This window comes from Vipera berus (assembly GCF_964194415.1).
Source record: "Vipera berus genome assembly, chromosome: 6".
Taxonomy (NCBI): domain Eukaryota; kingdom Metazoa; phylum Chordata; class Lepidosauria; order Squamata; family Viperidae; genus Vipera; species Vipera berus.
The window spans coordinates 36,250,564-36,269,969 of record NC_138208.1 but is presented as its reverse complement, the minus strand read 5'-3'; the positions used below and the strand labels follow the sequence as shown (position 1 = coordinate 36,269,969).

The 19,406-nt window shown below is 42.7% G+C and overlaps 1 protein-coding gene across 6 annotated transcripts in view; it reads right to left on the bottom strand.

Annotated features, from left to right (window-relative positions):
• The window catches only part of IRAK4 (interleukin 1 receptor associated kinase 4), a 104,920-nt gene that overhangs the window by 22,655 nt on the left and 62,859 nt on the right, over positions 1-19,406 (bottom strand). For all 6 annotated transcript variants that reach the window (XR_014026796.1, XM_081330365.1, XM_081330367.1 and 3 more), the window contains 3 exons: positions 13,697-13,811; positions 6,573-6,682; positions 4,842-5,025 (listed from right to left, as the gene is read on the bottom strand). Coding sequence is in view for 5 of the 6 variants with exons in the window: in XM_081330365.1 (XP_081186491.1) it covers positions 4,842-5,025; positions 6,573-6,682; positions 13,697-13,811 (409 nt within the window). In the remaining variant the exon portion in view is untranslated. The remainder of the gene's footprint in view (positions 1-4,841; positions 5,026-6,572; positions 6,683-13,696; positions 13,812-19,406) is intronic.

Below are 19,406 nucleotides of genomic sequence, written 5' to 3'. Positions count from 1 at the left end.
TTTGCATGAGAAGAGTTTTATGGGGAATCTGTGAGTGAATTTATGGAAAATGCATGTGAAGGAGAGCAAGCTATTATTTTTTAGTGGCAAGATTTTTGTAAAATTCCTTTTACCTTTTCTTTTTCCCCTCCAGTCTCTTTCTCCCCCCCTCCCCACTGTGTTACTTTAAGAGTGAGAGAGAGAGAGAGAGAGAGAAGAAGAAGGGGAGGGCTGGTTGTTTTAACTGTTTTTTTCTTCTCTGCTTAGAATTCTGGTCTGAGAAAGGGAGGGGTGGATGTGAAATTTAATACCCACACTTGCAGTTTCAGCTTGCAGTTTTTTTTTCCTGGAAAGAGGAGACAGTACTTGTTGGACCATTCTTTTTGAAATCTTTGAGTTTTAAAAGAAATTACTCTGCGTTGTTTTGTTTAGATTTGTACGTTTTAACCTACTTGACGGAAGTTTGTTTCCATCTGATTGGAATCTGATTAAATTGGAATTTGACTAACTATATTGAAAGCAATACTAAAGTTTAATATAAAACTGTTTCAGTAACTCAGAATATCTCATTCAGTTTGTTTATTTTTTGTGGAGTTGTTTTTTGTTTTCTTTTTTTTGTTTTCTTGTCTGTGCAGGACACATTGATGGATACCTGGAAGGTGTCCTACACTGCAATACAGTCATCCCCGCAACGCTCAGAATTGTCTGCTGCTATTTTAGCTTTTCATACCTTTTCTCAACAGCCTTTTAATTTAATTTCTAACTCTCATTATGTGTGTCAACTTATTTTTAATCTTCCAGATGCTTACATCACACCCAGGATTGACCCCAATCTCATGGCTCTGTTTTTAACTTTGCAGCAACTACTACAAGACCAAAAGCATTTATACTTTGTTTCTCACATACGCAGTCATTCGTCTCTTCCTGGACCTCTTTCTGAAGGCAATAGTCATGCTGATGCTGCTGTTCATGTTTTACCCACTTTGTTTTCAGATCCTTTCTTCAGTCACTCTTTCTTTCATCAAAATGCCAGGGGGCTGGCACAAGCTTGCCATATTCCACTTGACCAAGCCAAGCAAATTGTTTCATCCTGTCCCCAATGTTCTGGGGCATCCCCCTCAGGGGACACAGGAGTTAATCTCCGTGGTTTTGCCTCTAATCACCTATGGCAAATGGATGTCACCCATGTTCCCTCCTTGGCTCCCTGGAAGTATATTCATTTATCTATTGATACCTATTCAGGAGCACTTTGGACCACACCTCAACGAGGGGAAACTGCTAATCATGTTATTTCTCATCTTTTTTCAGTCATTACTGCCTTGGGCAATCCCTCCTCTTTAAAAACTGATAACGGCCGTATTCTTCAACGGCCTTTTTGCAATTCTGTACAACCTGGAATATTGTTCTTACTCATGGGTTACCCTACAATTCAAAAGGTCAAGCCATCATGGAACGTGCTAATCAGTCCTTTAAGGACTGTCTTCACAAACAAATAAAAAAGGAGGGATCTCAGCTACCCAATTTGTCGTGGGTAACACAACAGGTTAAACAAGTATTATTTACCTTAAATCAATTGAATGTCTCCATTCAAAATTCGACCGCTTATCAGAGACACTTTCAACAGAAAACAAGCTTGCCTCCCCCTCTAGTATATTATCGGGCATTACCAGGCAAAACATGGTTAGGGCCTGTCTCTCTGATTAATTGGGCAGGAGGATATGCTGCTGTGCTTGCTCCTACAGGACCCTTGTGGATTCTAGCACATTGTGTCCACCCAGCTAAGGATGTTGTGGCACCAGTCCCCAAATCCGGTTCCAGAAAAATTAGCTTTCTACATGCTTGGTCCCTGTTTGTACCCCTTCTGCAGCAATTCAAAACTTCACTGGTGTGAGCAAATTTCTATTGAATAAAAAGTTTAACTATGTTTAAACTATGTTAAACTAGTTGGGGGTTGACTGCCTATGATCCAACCCCTGATGTAATTACTTTGCACACCCCAATAGTAGCAGGCCCTGAGAATATAACATGCACAAAAATAGTTAATTGTACATCTTCAAGTAAAAAACTTCACTGTTTTCGTATTAGTTCACCTGTTTTAAACTGTACAGCTTTTGAGGAGACTTCCTTTAATTTTGCTCATGTTTGGCTCCCACAAGGATGGTTTTTTACATGTGGTCAAGAAACGTTTAATTACATTCCTGCTAATATTTTATTAGCCATAAAAAACAGATTAGAAACACGTTAAGATAGGCAAGAAAATGGTAAGTGAGCACCTGTCCAGCCTAGACGAGTTCAAATCACCAGGACCAGATGGATTACACCCCAAGGTTCTCAAAGAACTGGCAGATGTGATCTCAGAACCACTGAACTATATTTTTCAAAGAGCCTGGAGCACTGAGGAACTACCAGAGGACCGGAAAAGAGCTGATGTAGTTCCCATCTTCAAAAAAGGGGAAAAAATAGATCCAGGAAACTACAGACCTATCAGCCTGACCTCAATACCTGGGAATATTCTGGAAAAGATAATCAAACAATGAATCAGTGAGCACCTAGAGGCAAACAGAGTCATTACTAAAAGCCAACATGGGTTTGTCAAAAACAGATCATGCCAGACAAATCTTATTGCATTCTTTGACCAAGTGACAAAGTCCAAGAGGAATGCTGTGGATATAATTTACTTGGACTTCAGTAAGGCATTTGATAAAGTAGATCACAAACTACTACTTGATAAGATAGAAAAATGTGGGTCAGACAGCATCACCACCAGATAGATTTGTAGCTGGGTGACCGGCTGTACTCAGCGTGTGGTCCTCAATGGAACTGCATCTACATGGAGGGCAGTGTGTAGTGGGGTGCCCCAGGGCTCTGTTCTGGGCCCGGTGCTCTTCAACATCTTCATCAATGATTTAGACAAGGGGATAGAAGGGGAACTCATCAAATTTGCAGATGACACCAAGCTGGCAGGAATAGCCAACACTCAGGAAGATAGGCTTAAGATACAGGAGGATCTTGACAGACTTGAACACTGGGTGCTATCTAACAAAATGAAATTCAATGGGGGAAAAAGTAAGGTTCTACATTTAAGGAAGAAAAAACAAATGTATAGGTATAGTATAGGGCAGGGCTTTTCAACCAGAGGTACAGGTACCACCTGTGGTACATTGGCACCTGGCAGGTGGTACGCGACCATCCTAGAAAAGTAGTGGGGCAGGGGAATGAGCTGAACCGGTGGCAGCTCTGCACAAGCCTGAGCGAGAGATGGCTGGAGCTGCAGGGCTGTCAGGACTCAGCGGAAGCGCCAGGATTAGTGCTTCTTCGGGGCTGTCAGGGCTCAGTGGAAGCACCAGGATCAGCATCAGGAACCAGCTGGAGCTCAGCACTGATCCTGGCGCTTCTGTTGAGCCCAGAAGAAGCACTGATCAGCCGGAATGTTGCAGCATCTCCAGGTTCCTTTGATTTACATTCAGATGCTTGGCAACTGATTCATATTTCTGACGGTCATGGTGTCCCAGGGTCATGTGAAGTCACCAAAACCTGCTGCAACCACTCAGCAGACAGGGGGAGTAAAAACCAAACACCCCCCACCTCACCCCCACTGCCAATCCTCAACAGAAATGCTTACAACAATGAAAACCTCAGACAGGAGGAAGAGCGCTGCCAGGCGGGCAGGCAGCTGTCTTGCTCGGCTGTGGCTTGGGGGGCACTTTTTCAGTTCGACTGTAACTTCAAACAGTCACTAAGCAAACTGTTGTTAAGTTGAGGACTACCTGTACTTCATCACTTTTTTCCTTTTTTTTTTTGGTCTTTTCCTCTTTTTTTTGGTCATCAAGTTTTTGACACCTTGCTAGGCGATTGGTGGTACTCGGATGTTGCCATATCCTAAAAGTGGTACAATGGGTGAAAAGGTTGAAAAGCTCTGGTATAGGGGGTACCTTGCTGAATAGTAGTAACTGTGAGAGAAATCTCGGAGTCCTAGTGGACAATCACTTAAATATGAGCCAGCAGTGTGCTGCAGCTGCCAAAAAACCAACACAGTGCTAGGCTGCATTAACAGAGGGATAGAATCAAGATCATGTGAAGTATTAATACCACTTTACAATGCCTTGGAAAGGCCACACTTGGAATACTGCATCCAGTTTTGGTCACCACGATGCAAAAAAGATGTTGGGATTCTATAAAGGGTACAGAGAAGAGCAACAAAGATGATTAGGGGACTGGAGGTTAAAACATATAAGGAACGGCTGATGGAATTGGGCATGTCTAGTTTAATGAAGAGAAGGACGAGGGGGGACATGATAGAAGTGTTCCAATATCTCAGGGGCTGCCAAAAAGAAGAGGGAGTCAAGGTATTTTCCAAAGCACCTGAGGGCAGGACAAGAAGCAACAGATGGAACCTAATCAAGGAGAGAAGGAACCTAGAACTAAGGAGAAACTTCCTGACAGTTAGAACAATTAACCAGTGGAACAACCTGCCTCGAGAAGTGGTGAATGCTCCAACACTGGAAGTTTTTAAGAAAAGACTGGCCAGCCATTTGTCCGAAATGGTATAGGGTTTCCTGCCTGAGCAGGGGGTTGGGCTAGATGACCTTCAAGGTCCCTTCCAACTTTATTATTATTATTAGTGAAGAAAAATGAAATCCATCTTCAAAAGCAGAGCAATTTAACAACCGAGACACTGTCATTACAGGAAACCCGGAGTTAAATTTAGTTGTGCATTGGACCATCTCAAAGTTGGAAAACAAGGTACAGTTTGTGAGCTACCAATATTTTTTCATTAGGAAAGACAATTTAAGAAACAGAAAGGCAGCACAAAGAGAAAACAATCCTCATTTACTGAGTTGTTTTTAAAAATAGTAACTTACCACGCCAAAACTGAAGATATCCGATTTAGGAGTTATCTCCCCTCTTAATGCCTCTGGAGCCATATAAGCTGCTGTCCCAACTATTCTATCTGTTAGAATAGTATGTGTAAATCTTACCGATGTCCTTGCAAGCCCAAAGTCAGAAAGTTTTGGCACAAATGCTTCTGTTAGTAAGATATTTGCACTGGAAAAAAAAGTAAGCTAAAAGTTATTTTTTTGTCCCCCCTCCCACCCCCAAAAGAGAGGCAATACATCAAAGAGAAATAACAGCTGGGTTGAATCCAAATGGTGGGGAACCTTTCTGGAATTCAGTTTGATAGGATCAAAATGAAAAGTCTTCAAAATTTGATATTGAAAGAAAAAATTAAAATTGAATCTGCTGTGTAATGGAAACTTACTGTAGAAAAACAAGCTTGCCAAAGAAACTACAATGGATGAGAACCAGGAAACGGTAGTATAAAGGGAGGATGTAAGATACACATGTAGGCAAAAATTTATCTGGGTCTCCAGAATTGGGAAAGGAAGAATACAAGCTGTAAAAGCAGCTGCAAGAAGAAATGGCAAGCCAGAGAAAATGAGCTGAACTGCAAAACAAGAAAGAACCTATTGTTTTAAGGAGCCATAAAATATGAGCTGAAAATAACTAACTGAATATGTCTAATATTTTATATTATTAATGTACATACTGTATGAATATGATTTACTATATTTAAGGAAGGTAACAGGAAATATGAAGAAAGCGGTCAGAAAGATAAGATAACCTTTATTGTCATTTTTTTTTACTGTGGGCACAAAGGCACACATCAAAAATGAAATTAAGTTATCCACTCTCAAAGTGGAATACATACATGACACACACCTAACCATACTATATACACATATGTATAAACCCACACACCTACATATACATAACAAATAAATATTAAATACTGTCCATCTTAAATATACTGTATAATGGAAGGAGGAAGCTTGAGAGTTCACAAGGTTAATGCTGTAAGGAATGAAACTACAGTATGGCTGAATCTGGATGTCCTGCTCCGGATACCACAAAGCCTCCTCCCAGAAGGTAACAGGTCGTGAAGAGGATGTGTAGTGTCCCAGATAATCTTACGGACCCTGCTCAAGCAACGCTTCTGTGCTATGTCCTGGATGGAGGGAAGGGAACTGCCAATGATCTTTTCGGCCATCCTTACCACTCTCTGCACTGCCTTCCTGTCTGAAGCAGTGATGCTTCCAAACCAGACTGTGATGCTGTATGACAGGCTTGCTCTCGATCGTTCCCCTGTAGAAAGTGGTCAGGACAGGGGAAGGAAATGTTCTTTTCTCATGCGACGCAGAAAATGCAGGCATTGCTGTGCCCGCTTCACCAGTTTCTCACTGTTGAGTGACCAGGCAACCTCATAGTACCTCAGCCAATGGGGAATGAGGAGGGATGAGGCAGCTGGGATAGGGTTGTATAAAGAAGGGAATATTTTGGGTTGGAACCTTGGAAAGAACCAAGCTTTGATAGCTTCTCTCCCCGCTTATTGCTATAAATCAAGCCAAAGTCTTTCAGTGTCTTTGCTGGTTATTAGTCAGGTGAGCTTGCCTCTGGTCATGAAGGAAAGTAGCCAGGAGCACATAACAAGTTCACAAGCAATTCAAGGAAAAGAGTAAATTTTACAGCCCTTTTTATCCTACTCCGTCACCCTTTAGAATGCTTTACACAGGAATTAATTTTATAGGCTTTACCTTTTAATATCTCGATGAATGTGATTATTTTCATGCAAGAAAGAGATTCCATTTGATGCCCCATAAGCAATGTTGCATCTTGTTTCCCAAGGTATTGGTGAAGTGTTGTCCTTTATAAACAGGGAGAGTAGAAAAGTTTCAGCATTTTATTGGAATCACTTATTTTATTCAATAAAATTAAACTAACAAAAGAATAGCAAAGTTGAGAGCATCTATTCCCAAGAATAAGCAGCACTGACCAATTAAAGCTACAAAAACTCATGAGAATTTTTTTTTCAAGATAAGCTGCAGCTAATAATAAGTTTGGATCTTATTTTTTCATGTCACTGATTCCATGAAATGAAACATCATATTTGGCAATTTGGGAAAGAAGTATATCTTTATCTCATTTTTATGTTTAAGTATTAGCTGTCATGAACATTATCCCAATATAGAGATTTCTGTTTCATAAAAAGTGTAGTCACTTTCTAAATTTACACTGTAAATGACTTGTTTCATATCTGCTGACACTGAATATTAGTCAATTTTGTATGATTCTTATGAACAGAATATACAGTTACTAATATGTTCATATATGAGGGCAATTCGGAAATAAACCCCCATTTGATTATCAATGACAGACACTTGCAGATACAGAACTTTTATTATACACATTAGAAAACTACATTACATTACTTTTCAACATAATCGCCATTCAAATTGAGGGACCTGTCATAACGTCTTACAAGGTTTGAAATTCCTTTGTAGTAGTCACTCGGTGCCAAATCTGGGCAATGGGGGTGTGATCAAAAACATCCCAACGGAACTGCTTCAAAAGTTCTTGGGTGCATCTAGCAGTGTGCAGGCGAGCATTATTGTGAACCAACACACCAGAAGTGGTGCCATAGAAAATCCCACCAAATGTGAAGATCCCAAAGGAGTACTACTAATGAAGTTCATGGAGCATGGTTCGACCATCAAGTCAGAAGTCTACTGTGAAATATAAAAAAACTCAGACGAGCCATCCATAACTAGTGTTGGAGCTTGCTGACTTCCGGTGTAGTATTCACGGTAATGCTTGCCCACACACTAGATGCACCCAAGAACTTTTGAAGCAGTTCTGTTGGGATGTTTTTGATCACACACACCACCACCCCATAGCCTAGATTTGGCACCAAGTGATTACTACTAAGGAATTTCAAACCTTGTAAGACGTTATGACAAGTGCTTAATTTGAATGGCGATTATGTCAAAAAGTAGTGTAATGTTGTAGTTTTCTAATGTCTATAATAAACGTTCTGTTCTGTGAGGGTCTGTCATTGATAACCAAATGGGGGTTTATTTCCGAATTGCCCTCGTATTTTAACAAAGCAAAGTCTAGTCACTAGTCAAAGAAAACTGGTCCTGTTATAATGAGCTTTTTAACTACAGAATTTATGAATTACAATACAGGTAGTTCTCAATTTACAACCACAATTGAGCCCAAAATGTATGTTTATTTTTTATTTTTATTTATTTTTCTTGGGACTTATATACCGCCCTATCTCCCGAAGGACTCAGGGCAGCTAACAACAATAAAAAATACAATAATACAAAAGTTAAAAAAGAATTAAACTAGCAGGCCCAGTACTAAAATTAAAAACATTTTAAAAATCCCTGTCGTCAGTCCAGGTCAGCCTGATGGAAAAGGAATGTTTTAAGGCCGCGGCGAAAGGACCGGAGATCTGGGGCCATCCGGAGCTCAAGGGGAAGTTGGTTCCACAGGGCTGGCACTCCCACAGAGAAGGAAGCGATGGTTGGAGACAGGATGAAAGTTATTTAAAATAGCTGGATCCAAGGCAGGTTTCTTGAGGAGGGGCCTCACCACCACCTCCTTCAAGGTGGCAGGGAAGCACCCCTCACTCAAGGAAGCATTAATAACTGCCAGGAGCCAGCCTCGTGTAACCTCCCGAGCCGCATAAACCAGCCAGGAGGGACACGGGTCCAACATACACGTGGCGGCACTTAATTTCCCCATGATCCTGTCCACTTCATCCGTTGTCACAGGATCAAACTCCTCCCAAATGTTATCGGCCAAACCCATCACTTCCCCCTCATCAGATACTGCCCAGTCGGAGTCCAGACCAGCCCGAATCTGAGCGATTTTATCCACCAGATACTGACTAAACTCCTTGGCCTGTCCCCGCAAGGGGTCCTCCCCCGTCCCCTGATTTAAAAGGGAACGGGTCACCCTAAACAGGGTGGCTGGGCGGTTATCTGCGGACGCAATGAGGGTGGCGAAGTGAGCACGTTTTGCCACCTCCATTGCCACAAGGTAAGATCTGGAAAAGGATCTTAAATGTGTTCAGTCAGACTCGGACCGACTGGACCTCGAAATGCTCTCTAGGCCCCTCCTACGGCGCTTCATCTCCCGCAGGTCCATGGAAAACCAAGGGGCCAACTGGGATCTCCGCCGGGTCAGAGGTCGCAAAGGCACAACGCGGTTGAGAGCCTCTGAAGCAGCCCATTGCCAGGTGTCAACTAAGATCTCGACTGGGCTGTGGGAAAGGGAGGCAGGAATCAGTCCAAGCACCGTCTGGAACCTATCCGGGTCCATCCGGCGCCTGGGGCAGAACCACCTGGTCGGTTCCATCTCCCAGCAGCGGGGAGGCCCAGCCGCAGGAGATAATGGTCTGTCCATGAAAGGGGTTGAGAGGTTGGAGTAACCCCACCCAGACCATTAAGCCGCTGCCCAGAAATAAAAATAAGGTTGGGTGTGTTTCCCCCCTCATGAGTCGGACTCTGAATAATCTGGGTCAGGTCCATGACCATCATGGAAGCCATGAACTCTTGGGCCACCCCCGACGCACCACCCAGGGAAGGTAGGTTAAAATCCCCCAGAACCACGAGTCTGAGAAACTCAATTGCCAGGCCCGAGAGAGTGTTGAGTAGCCCGGGCAGGGCCGTTGCCATGCAGCTGGGAGAAAGGTACGTGAGCAACAGGCCCAACTGACCCCCAGGGCCCCATCTCAGGAGGAGGGACTCACATCCGCCTATCTGAGGGGCAGTGGCCTCCCACGGACAAAGGGCCTCCTTAATAACAACTGCCACCACCCACCGCCCCTACCCTGAGCCCGAGGCTTGTGAAGCACACGGAAACCTGGTGGGCATAACACTAGGTTTCACATATAAGTGTGAAAAATGGTCATAAGTCACTTTTTTCAGTGCCACTGTAACTTTGAACACTAAATGAACTGTTGTAAGTTAAGGACTACCTATATTTTATTATCTAGTGGAAGAAAATTTGGAAATACATTTAATGTTAGGAAAATCATTAAAATATACTTTAGCATTATATGAATAATACGGCTAAGATCTGTACCTTTCCCACTAATTCCAATAACACTGAATAAACAGTAGAACTCTATTAAAGTTTTTCTGCCTTAATTCATTAAAGCTCAATGTTTTCAAAAATAAAAGCTAAATTCACTATGGTTTATGAACCATTTTTTCCTTTGTTGTTGTTAGTTGCGAAGTCGTGTCCGACCCATCGCGACCCTATGGACAATGTTCCTCCAGGCTTTCCTGTCCTCTGCCATCTTCTGGAGTCCATTTAAGCTCACGCCTACTGCTTCAGTGACTCCATCCAGCCACCTCATTCTCTGTCGTCCCCTTCTTCTATTGCCCTCAATCTTTCCCAGCATTAGGCTCTTCTCCAGTGAGTCCTTCCTCCTCATTAGGTGGCCAAAGTATTTGAGTTTTAGCTTCAGGATCTGGCCTTCTAAAGAGCAGTCAGGGTTGATCTTCTCTAGGACTGACCGGTTTGATCGCCTTGCAGTCCAAGGGACTCGCAGGAGTCTTCTCCAGCACCAGAGTTCAAAGGCCTCAATTCTTTTGCGCTCAGCCTTTCTTATGGTCCAACTTTCACTGCCATACATTGCAACTGGGAAGACCATAGCCTTGACTATACGCACTTTTGTTGACAGGGTGATGTCTCTGCTTTTTAGTGTGCTGTCTAGATTTGCCATGGCTTTCCTCCCGAGGAGCAAGCGTCTTTTAATTTCTTGACTACAGTCCCCATCTGCAGTGATCTTGGAGCCCAGGAAAATAAAATCTGTCACTACTTCCATTTCTTCCCCATCTATTTGTCAGGAATTGAGAGGGCCGGATGCCATGATCTTGGTTTTCTTAATGTTTAGTTTCAACCCAACTTTTGCACTCTCCTTCTTCACTCGCAACAAGAGACTCTTCAGTTCCTCTTCACTTTCTGCCATTAGAGTGGTATCATCTGCATATCTTAGGTTGTTGATATTTCTTCCAGCAATCTTAATTCCAACTTTTGATTCATCTAGCCCTGCCTTTCTCATGATGTGCTCTGCATATAAGTTAAATAGGCAAGGCGACAGTATACAGCCTTGCCGGACTCCTTTCCCAATTTGGAACCAATCAGTGGTTCCGTGTCCAGTTCTCACTGTTGCTTCTTGGCCCGCATATAGGTTTCTCAAGAGACAAATAAGATGTTCTGGTACTCCCATCTCTTTAAGAACTTGCCACAGTTTGTTATGATCCACACAATCAAAGGCTTTAGCATAGTCAATGAAGCAGAAGTAGATGTTTTTCTGGAACTCTCTAGCTTTCTCCATGATCCAGCGTATGTTGGCTATTTGATCTCTAGTTCCTCTGCCTCTTCGAAATCCTGCCTGTACTTCTGGTAGTTCTTGATCCACATACTGCTGGAGTCTAGCTTGTAGGATTTTAAGCATAACTTTACTAGCATGAGAAATGAGTGCAATGGTGCGATAGTTTGAACATTCTTTGGCACTGCCTTTCTTTGGAATTGGAATGTAAACTGATCTTTTCCAATCCTGTGGCCACTGTTGAGTTTTCCAAATTTGCTGGCAAATTGAGTGTAGCACTTTTACTGCGTCTTTTAAGATTTTGAATAGCTCAGCTGGAATACTGTCACCTCCACTAGCTTTGTTGTTGCTCAGCTTTTCTAAGGCCCACTTCACTTCACATTCTAGGATGTCTGGCTCGAGGTCAGTGACCACCTCATTGTGATTATCAGGGACGTTAAGCTCATTCTTGTATAGTTCTTCTGTGTAATTTTGCCATCTCTTCTTAATCTCTTCTGCCTCTGTTAGGTCCCTGCCATTTTGGTCCTTTATCATGCCCATTTTTGTATTGAACGTTCCCTTCATCTCTCCAATTTTCTTGAAAAGATCTCTGGTCCTCCCTATTCTATTGTTTTCTTCTATTTCTTTGCACTGTTCATTTAAGAAGGCATTCTTATCTCTTCTAGCTATTCTCTGGAATTCTGCATTCAATTGGGCATATCTTTCTTTTTCTCCCTTGCCTTTTGCTTCCCTCCTTTCCTCAGCTATTTGCAAAGCTTCCTCAGACAGCCATTTTGCTTTCTTGCATTTCTTTTTCTTTGGGATGGTTTTGGTTGCTACCTCTTGTACAATGTTGCGAACCTCTGTCCATAGTTCTTCAGGCACTCTGTCTATCAGATCTAATTCCTTAAATCTATTTGTCACCTCTACTGTATATTCAACGGGGATATGATTTAATTCATACCTGACTGGCCTGGTGCTTTTCCCTACTTTCTTCAGTTTAAGCCTAAACTTTGCAACAAGAAGCTCATGGTCTGAGCCACAGTCAGCTCCTGGTCTTGTTTTTACTGACTGTATAGAGCTTCTCCATCTTTGGCTGCAGAGCATATAGTCAATCTGATTTCTATGTTGACCGTCTGGTGATGTCCATGTGTAGAGCCGTCTCTTGGGTTGTTGGAAAAGAGTGTTTGCTATGACCATCGTATTCTCTTGACAAAATTCTATCAGCCTGTGCCCTGCTTCATTTTGTACTCCAAGGCCAAACTTGCCTGTTATTCCGGTTATCTTTTGGCTTCCTACTTTAGCATTCCAATCCCCCATGATGATAAGGACATCATTTTTTGGTGTTAGTTCTATAAGGTGCTGTAGGGCTTCATAGAACCGGTCAATTTCATCCTCTTCAGCACCGGTGGTTGGGGCATAGACTTGGACTACTGTGATATTGAATGGTTTGCCTTGGATTCGAACTGAGATCATTCTGTCATTTTGAGGATTGTATCCCAGTATTGCTTTTCCTACTCTTTTATTGACTATGAAGGCTACTCCATTTCTTCTGAGGGATTCTTGCCCGCAGTAGTATACCTGATGGTCATCTGAATTAAAGTCACCCATTCCTGTCCATTTTAGTTCGCTGATACCTAAGATGTCGATGTTCAGTCTTGTCATCTCTTGTTTGACCACGTCCAGCTTGCCTTGATTCATGGATCTTACATTCCAGGTTCCTATGGAGAAAAAATCTTTACAGCATCGGACTTTCCTTTCACCACCAGACATATCCACAGCTGAGCGTCCTTTCGGCTTTGGCCCAGTCGCTTCATTCTTTCTGGCGCTACTAGTACTAGCCCTCTGCTCTTCCCCAGTAGCATATTGGACGCCTTCCGACCTGAGGGGCTCATCTTCCAGCGTCATATCGTTTTGCCTTTTGGTACTGTCCATAGGGTTTTCATGGCAAAGATACTGGAGTGGGTTGCCATTTCCTTCTCCAGTGGATCACGTTTTGTCAGAACTCTCTGCTATGACCTTTCCGTCTTGGGTGGCCCTGCACGGCATAGCTCATAGCTTCATTGAATTACACAAGCCCCTTCGCCACGACAAGGCAGTAATCCATGAAGGGGATTTTTTCCTTACAGATACTGTACTTTAAGCTAAGAACATTTTGCTCCTATTCAGGCTTAATAATCTCTAATTATTTTTAAAGATTAAAACATTTGACATACTCCTTCTAGCTGTATTAAATGAGGAGTAACAGTTTAGCATTATGTTTACAAAGGCTACATATTTTTCTGAAATCTCGAACTGATTCATAATACATTTATTAGAAATTCAAACAGGAATTAATCTTATGTAGAGAAATTTTACAATGTTAATGAAATTTTTCTCCAAAACAAACAAGAAATAGTTGATCTATACTAGAAAATCAATCTCAATCAGCTATATGATTTCTGTTTCTCATTGTTAAGTTTTAAAAGGTTAAATATTTAAAAAGCATGATCCAGCATGAATGGGTCAAGTTTCATACTTTTAGGCCTAAATACGAAAGAAAGTACTTACCAGACAAGCTAATCTATCAAGCAAAGAACCTTTGGGCATATAATCATACACTAAGCAAGGCTGATCAAAATCATTTGAGAAACCAAGCAATTCTACTAAGTTCTCATGTTGGCACCTGTAGACAAAAATAGATAGTATTATATTGTTGGGGATTTTATATATGTATCATTCTGAAAAACATAAGGGATATCTAAGCTACTTCTAGCTTTGACTACTAATTGACTATGTACAGTAGAAACTGATTCAATGTCTTCAGTGACTGATCTCATATTTTCTGTCAAGTTCCGGCTGAGAAGCCCAACAAAGCAAAACAAAACACTAGAGACATTGTGTTCTCTAATGTAAACTTTATTAAGCATGAGCAAAGTGGTAAGATAGAAGGAAAGCTAGCTCTGAGAATATGGCAGGAAACAGATAATTAAAAGAGTAAAACTTTCCCTCCCCTTTCCAACAGTTCAGGTTACATTGTCCAATTAATCTTCCAGGAATTGTTATAAGAAGAAACTTCAGTTCACCACATCATCACCTCAGTGGCTTCAGCTCTCACATTGATAAGGAACACCTGTGGATCCCAAACTGTCCCTTCTCTTCCCCCCCCCCCGCTCCCCCAGTAACTGTTGGCAACCTAGAAGCACTACAGCAGTCCTAAAGACAGTAAATTTTGCAGCTTGACAGGCCGGCCACCTAGAAGGGAATCTGGAAAACAAAAAGGAATACCCATCATTCCTAATCTTTGCAGGACTGACACTTTCCCTTGAACTGGACCCGACTTCTGTGTGGAATCGTTTTACCAAACAATCCGCTTTTGTGTGCTGGGCTTTTATCCATCTAGCTTCTGATATCAGGTAACCCTCCCAATGGATTAAGTACTGCAACTTCTCTTTGTAGGTTCTGGAATCGAGGATCCACTTAACCTCATAATGCGTTTCCCCTTCTACTATTATTGGGGCTGGGGCTGCTGTCCCTACTGGTCTCATCATGGATCCCCTGTATGGCTTCAGTAAACTACAATGAAATACTGAGTGCACTTTACCCAACAATCTTGGTAGTCTTAGATCTACTGTCACTGGGTTAATGACTTTTAAGATGGGGAAAGTTTGTCTCAACTTAAGATACTTGGTAGACAGATACACTTTATCTCCTACATGGAACTGAGGAGCTCATTTTTTGTCTGCTTGCTTTTTCTGACTTTTGGCTGCCTTAGCTAAAGCCTTTTTTGCAATGCTCCAGACCCGTTGGAACGAACCCACCTAGTCACTTAGGGTGCTCGAGGAGGGGGGCTCCTCTGGGCACTCTGGTATTGGCACAAATTCCACTCCTGTGGCTAACTTAAATGGAGTGTTGCTGTGTACTGCACTGTTATACACCATCTCTGCAAATGGCAAAACTCAGCCCAGTTCGTTTGTTGGTAGTTGACATAACAATGCAGGTACTACTCTACTATGACATTAGCTTGTTCTTCAGATCCATTCGTACAGATGGAAAGTGGAACTGAGCCCTGGGAGGACCCAATCATCCTTATAAATTCTCTCCAGAACATAGCAGTACACTGGAGTCCACAATCTGAAATGATGCACTTAGGTGCTCTATGCAGTTGGTAGATATGTTGCAAAAACATATTCGCCACCTTCTGGGCCAAGGAGAGTCCCAGCACAAGCAGTGAAGTGGGCTTGCTTGGAAAACAGGTCTATTATAGTCTAAATCATAATGCTTCCCCCACTCTGGCAGCTGCACTATAAAGTCTATGGCTATCTTCTCCCAGGGTCTGGTCAGATTAGTCACCTGCTACAGCAGCCCCATAATCTTTTGCTGGCTGCACAAACAGCATAGCTCCCCACATAGTTCTCAATGTCTTTCTTCATCCTTGGCCACCAGAACTGGTGATTGTCATGATGCAGCATCTTCAGGAACCCAAAGTGGCCTGCCTGCCTGCTTAGCATCATGGCTGCATTGTAGGACTCATAGCCACAGATGGCTGAGGAGCAGGTGCCAGTGGCAGACTTGCGGGCTAGCTGCTCCTCCAACTGCCCTAGCTGCTGCTCCTGCTAGTTGCTGAGGTGAAGGAATCGGTGTTGGTAGTGGGAGCAGAGCTGAGCCACCTTGGAGTCTAGGATCCAGTCGTGGGAACGGCTCTTCTACTTGGACCTCCAAGTTGCTGAAGTTCTGCCTCAGTTGCTCCACCGATTGGCTACCGCACGATGCCAAATAGTGCTCTTGATGCTGGCATTCAGAGGCTCTTCGCTCCCACTGTTCCAGTTCTCTGCCCCATTCAGGTCAAGGGTAGCACAGTGGGAATTTGGCTTCAGCGTTTTTTCATAGTCCTTCTCACCACTTCTCCAATTTGGGTCGATGGAACGCCACTGCTCCACCCATCCACTGCTCCACCCATCCACTCTTTTCATTCAACCAATTCTTTGGAGCGTGTTGAGGCTGGTGGGGTTATGAAACTGCTTTCAGCGCCAGCTGGGGTCCCACTGGTCGATTCCAACCCGGCTTCTTCCAGCTGTTCTGTTTCAGGCAACTTCTCCTGAGTCTTCACTACCCCTCTGGAAGCTACCAGCAAGGGCATTGGGGCTCAGGACCGCTTAATGGAATTAAAGTTGAGAAGCCCAATGAAGCAAAACACTTGAGACATTGCATTCTCTAATATAAACTTTATTAGGCAATAGCAAACTGGTGAGATAGAAGGAAAGCTAGCTCTGCGAATATGCCAGAAAACAGATAATTAAAAGAGTAAAACTTTCTGGACTTTCGGTTTTGCCTGGTAGCGCCTGGTTGTGGGATTGCAGACCTCTGCACCCCACAGCTAGTTTCGCCCTACCAGGGGACCCTAAATAGGTCTAAGTCACCCTGGAGAGGCGATGAAGAAAAGAAGGGTGCCCCAACGATTCTGGAACGACGGTGGTCATTTTGCTCGATTCGGAGGAAGCCTTCTAATCCGACAGGAGAAAGGCTGGTCACATTTTGCTGGCCAGCCGAAGCTACTTGCAGCCGAAGTCCAAAAGCACTAACCAGCACAACAGTAAACAGTGAGCTTGAAACTGGGTGAGGAATTTGATCTTCTCTCTCCTTTTTATATTTGATTTCCTACAAACTTCCCCAAGAAGCAAAAAGCCTCCCAAAGTGAGAAGGGAGGGGATTACACACCACCCTTCTATAGATGGAAGCGGCAAATTAAACCCTTATGGGGAATAAAAATATAAAATACGAGAGTTTGGATAAATTTGAAAACTAAGAAAATTGTTAAAACTATATACCTGAAAAAGCATTGATGAAATTATAGATATATATGAAGAACAAAAATGACTCTTTGTTCTAAAAAGTTGAAAAATGAACAGTGACATCTAGTGGAGGATTAGAGAAAACTATAGCGGCACTGACCCAGAATTTGGCAATATGCCTAGAAACAGAAAAAAAAACCCAGAACAAAGCATTCAGTTATGTACTACTGAGTGAAACTACATATGTTTAGAAACTGCTGACCTTCTGGGATTATAAACACACTGAACTGTATTCTTAAATCTTAACCTAAGAACTGTTTGCAAAGAAAGAAAAATTTTGGCCTTTCGCTAATCCTCTAAAGGTGAAAGAGGGACGCGGTGGCTCAGTGGGTTAGGACGCTGAGCTTGTCAATCAGGTCGGCAGTTTGGCGGGTCGAACCCTGAGTCCTGTGTAGCAGAGTGAGCGCCTGTTACTCGTCCCAGCTTCTGCCAACCTAGCAGTTCGAAAGCATGTAAAAATGCAAGTAGAAAAATAGGGACCACTATGGTGGGAAGGTAACAGCGTTCCGTGCACCTTTGGCATCCAGTCATGCTGGCCACATGACCACGGAGATGTCCTCGGACAAGCGCTGACTCTTCGGCTTTGAAACGGAGATGAGCACTGGCCCCTAGAGTTGGAAATGACTAGCACGCATGTGCGGGGGGAACCTTTACCTTTACCTAAAGGAGAAATTACTGGAAAACTTTTAGATGGTCAAATACTTAGAAATGAATCCTGACTGGCTGATAATTACAAGATGCCTGAAAAGAAGAACCACCACAAAATAATGTTTTCAGTGGTGCCTTAAAAATTGGAAATGTATTGGATTATCAAACCATTATACAAAGATAAGAGCCACATGAGATTTGGCTGTTTGGATTTTAAGATGGGCTGGCTTGATAAAAATAATTAAAAAGTTTGTGACACCGATGGAAAACTACTTAGAAGGGAGAGATAAAATGGATATTATATACCTATCTAAAAGTAACAGAAAACCATACCTAACACCTTTTTCTGAAGACTCCAGTTTGGAGCTTCAAAGATCTGCAGGAACAATGACTCAAGACAACACAAATACATTCCTGGAAAAAATATACGTAATGCTGCAACAGGTTCAAATGATAATTGTTTCAAACCATGATGAGATTAGAAATAAGTTTGACAATATAAATGAACATAACTCTAACTTAAAGCTACAACTAAATCACACTCAAAAAATGACAACAAAGAATGAACAAACAAATCAGACAACCGAATATAAATTAAATGAAAGTAACTTAAATAGAAAAGCTACAAATGAAGAAAACTACAATTTAATACAAAAAAAATCTGCAAAACCTCACTATAATAAAGAAGACAAAAAAGATGCTTTATCCTCCAGGACTTCAAAACAAATTTGAGGATAAAAAAGAACTAATAAAATGGATTAAAGAACTATCAGAAGAATCATTGAAACATGGGAGACAAAAAACTGATACTTTACTTGATTTATCGTTTTTGTCCCCAACACTTACAAAAATATAACGCGGCAAGCCAAACTTACTGATTTGGAAAGCGACCTGGCAAAAGAGACCAACAACCATTAGGAGTGCAGCAGCAATGGGAAAAAAAGATCTCGCAAAGTTGGAATTGATTGACTGAACTTTTTTTTTTAGTGTACACGGCAGTGGAGGAAGTGATGGAGGACCGCGTTGGAGCCAGAAAGGTTACAAAAGAAATGGTTTGGGAAGCAAGCGAGAGCATCTGGGTGGTGGTGGGTAAGCTCTCCAGCTGTGCAGCAGCAGAGAAATGCGATGGAGGTGGAAAGCAGGCACTTTCCAGCTCTGATGCTCTTCGATGGCTATGGCAGCAGAGTTGCGAAGAGGGCTTGGAAGGGGAGTGAAAGGGAAGAGGGTAGGTGGGCAGGTGAGGGAGGAATCTGTTCCATGCTGCCTCACTTGTTTTGCGCTCACTTTCAGCTGAGCCACATCACACCCACCAAAGCCGCTGCCAAGATGCTTGGCAGAAAAACACACACACCCTGCTCCTGATCGGATCCACGCAGCACCTTTTTTCGAGCTCCAATGCAGTCCTCGGTCATTTCCTCCACCGCCATGTGCAGTCCCACAAACAAAAGAAGTTTGGGGGACTAAAAAAAAGTTCAATCAATCAATTCCAACTTCTCGTGGAAAAAAAAAAGAACTCATGAAGTTGGAATTGATTGACTGAACTTTTTTTTAGTCCCGCAAACTTTTGTTTGTGAGACTGCACATGGCAGTGGAGGAACTGACGGAGGACCATATCGGAGTTGGAAAGAAGGTGCTGTGTGGCTCCGATGGGGGGGGGATTTCTGCCAAGCAAATTGTATGGAGCCAGGGAAACATGCCAGGTGGGGGGAGCTGCCAATGCCGCTGCCATGAGGCTTGGCAGATCCCCCCCGAGCAGCCATGATCCCCCCTCTCCAGCCAAT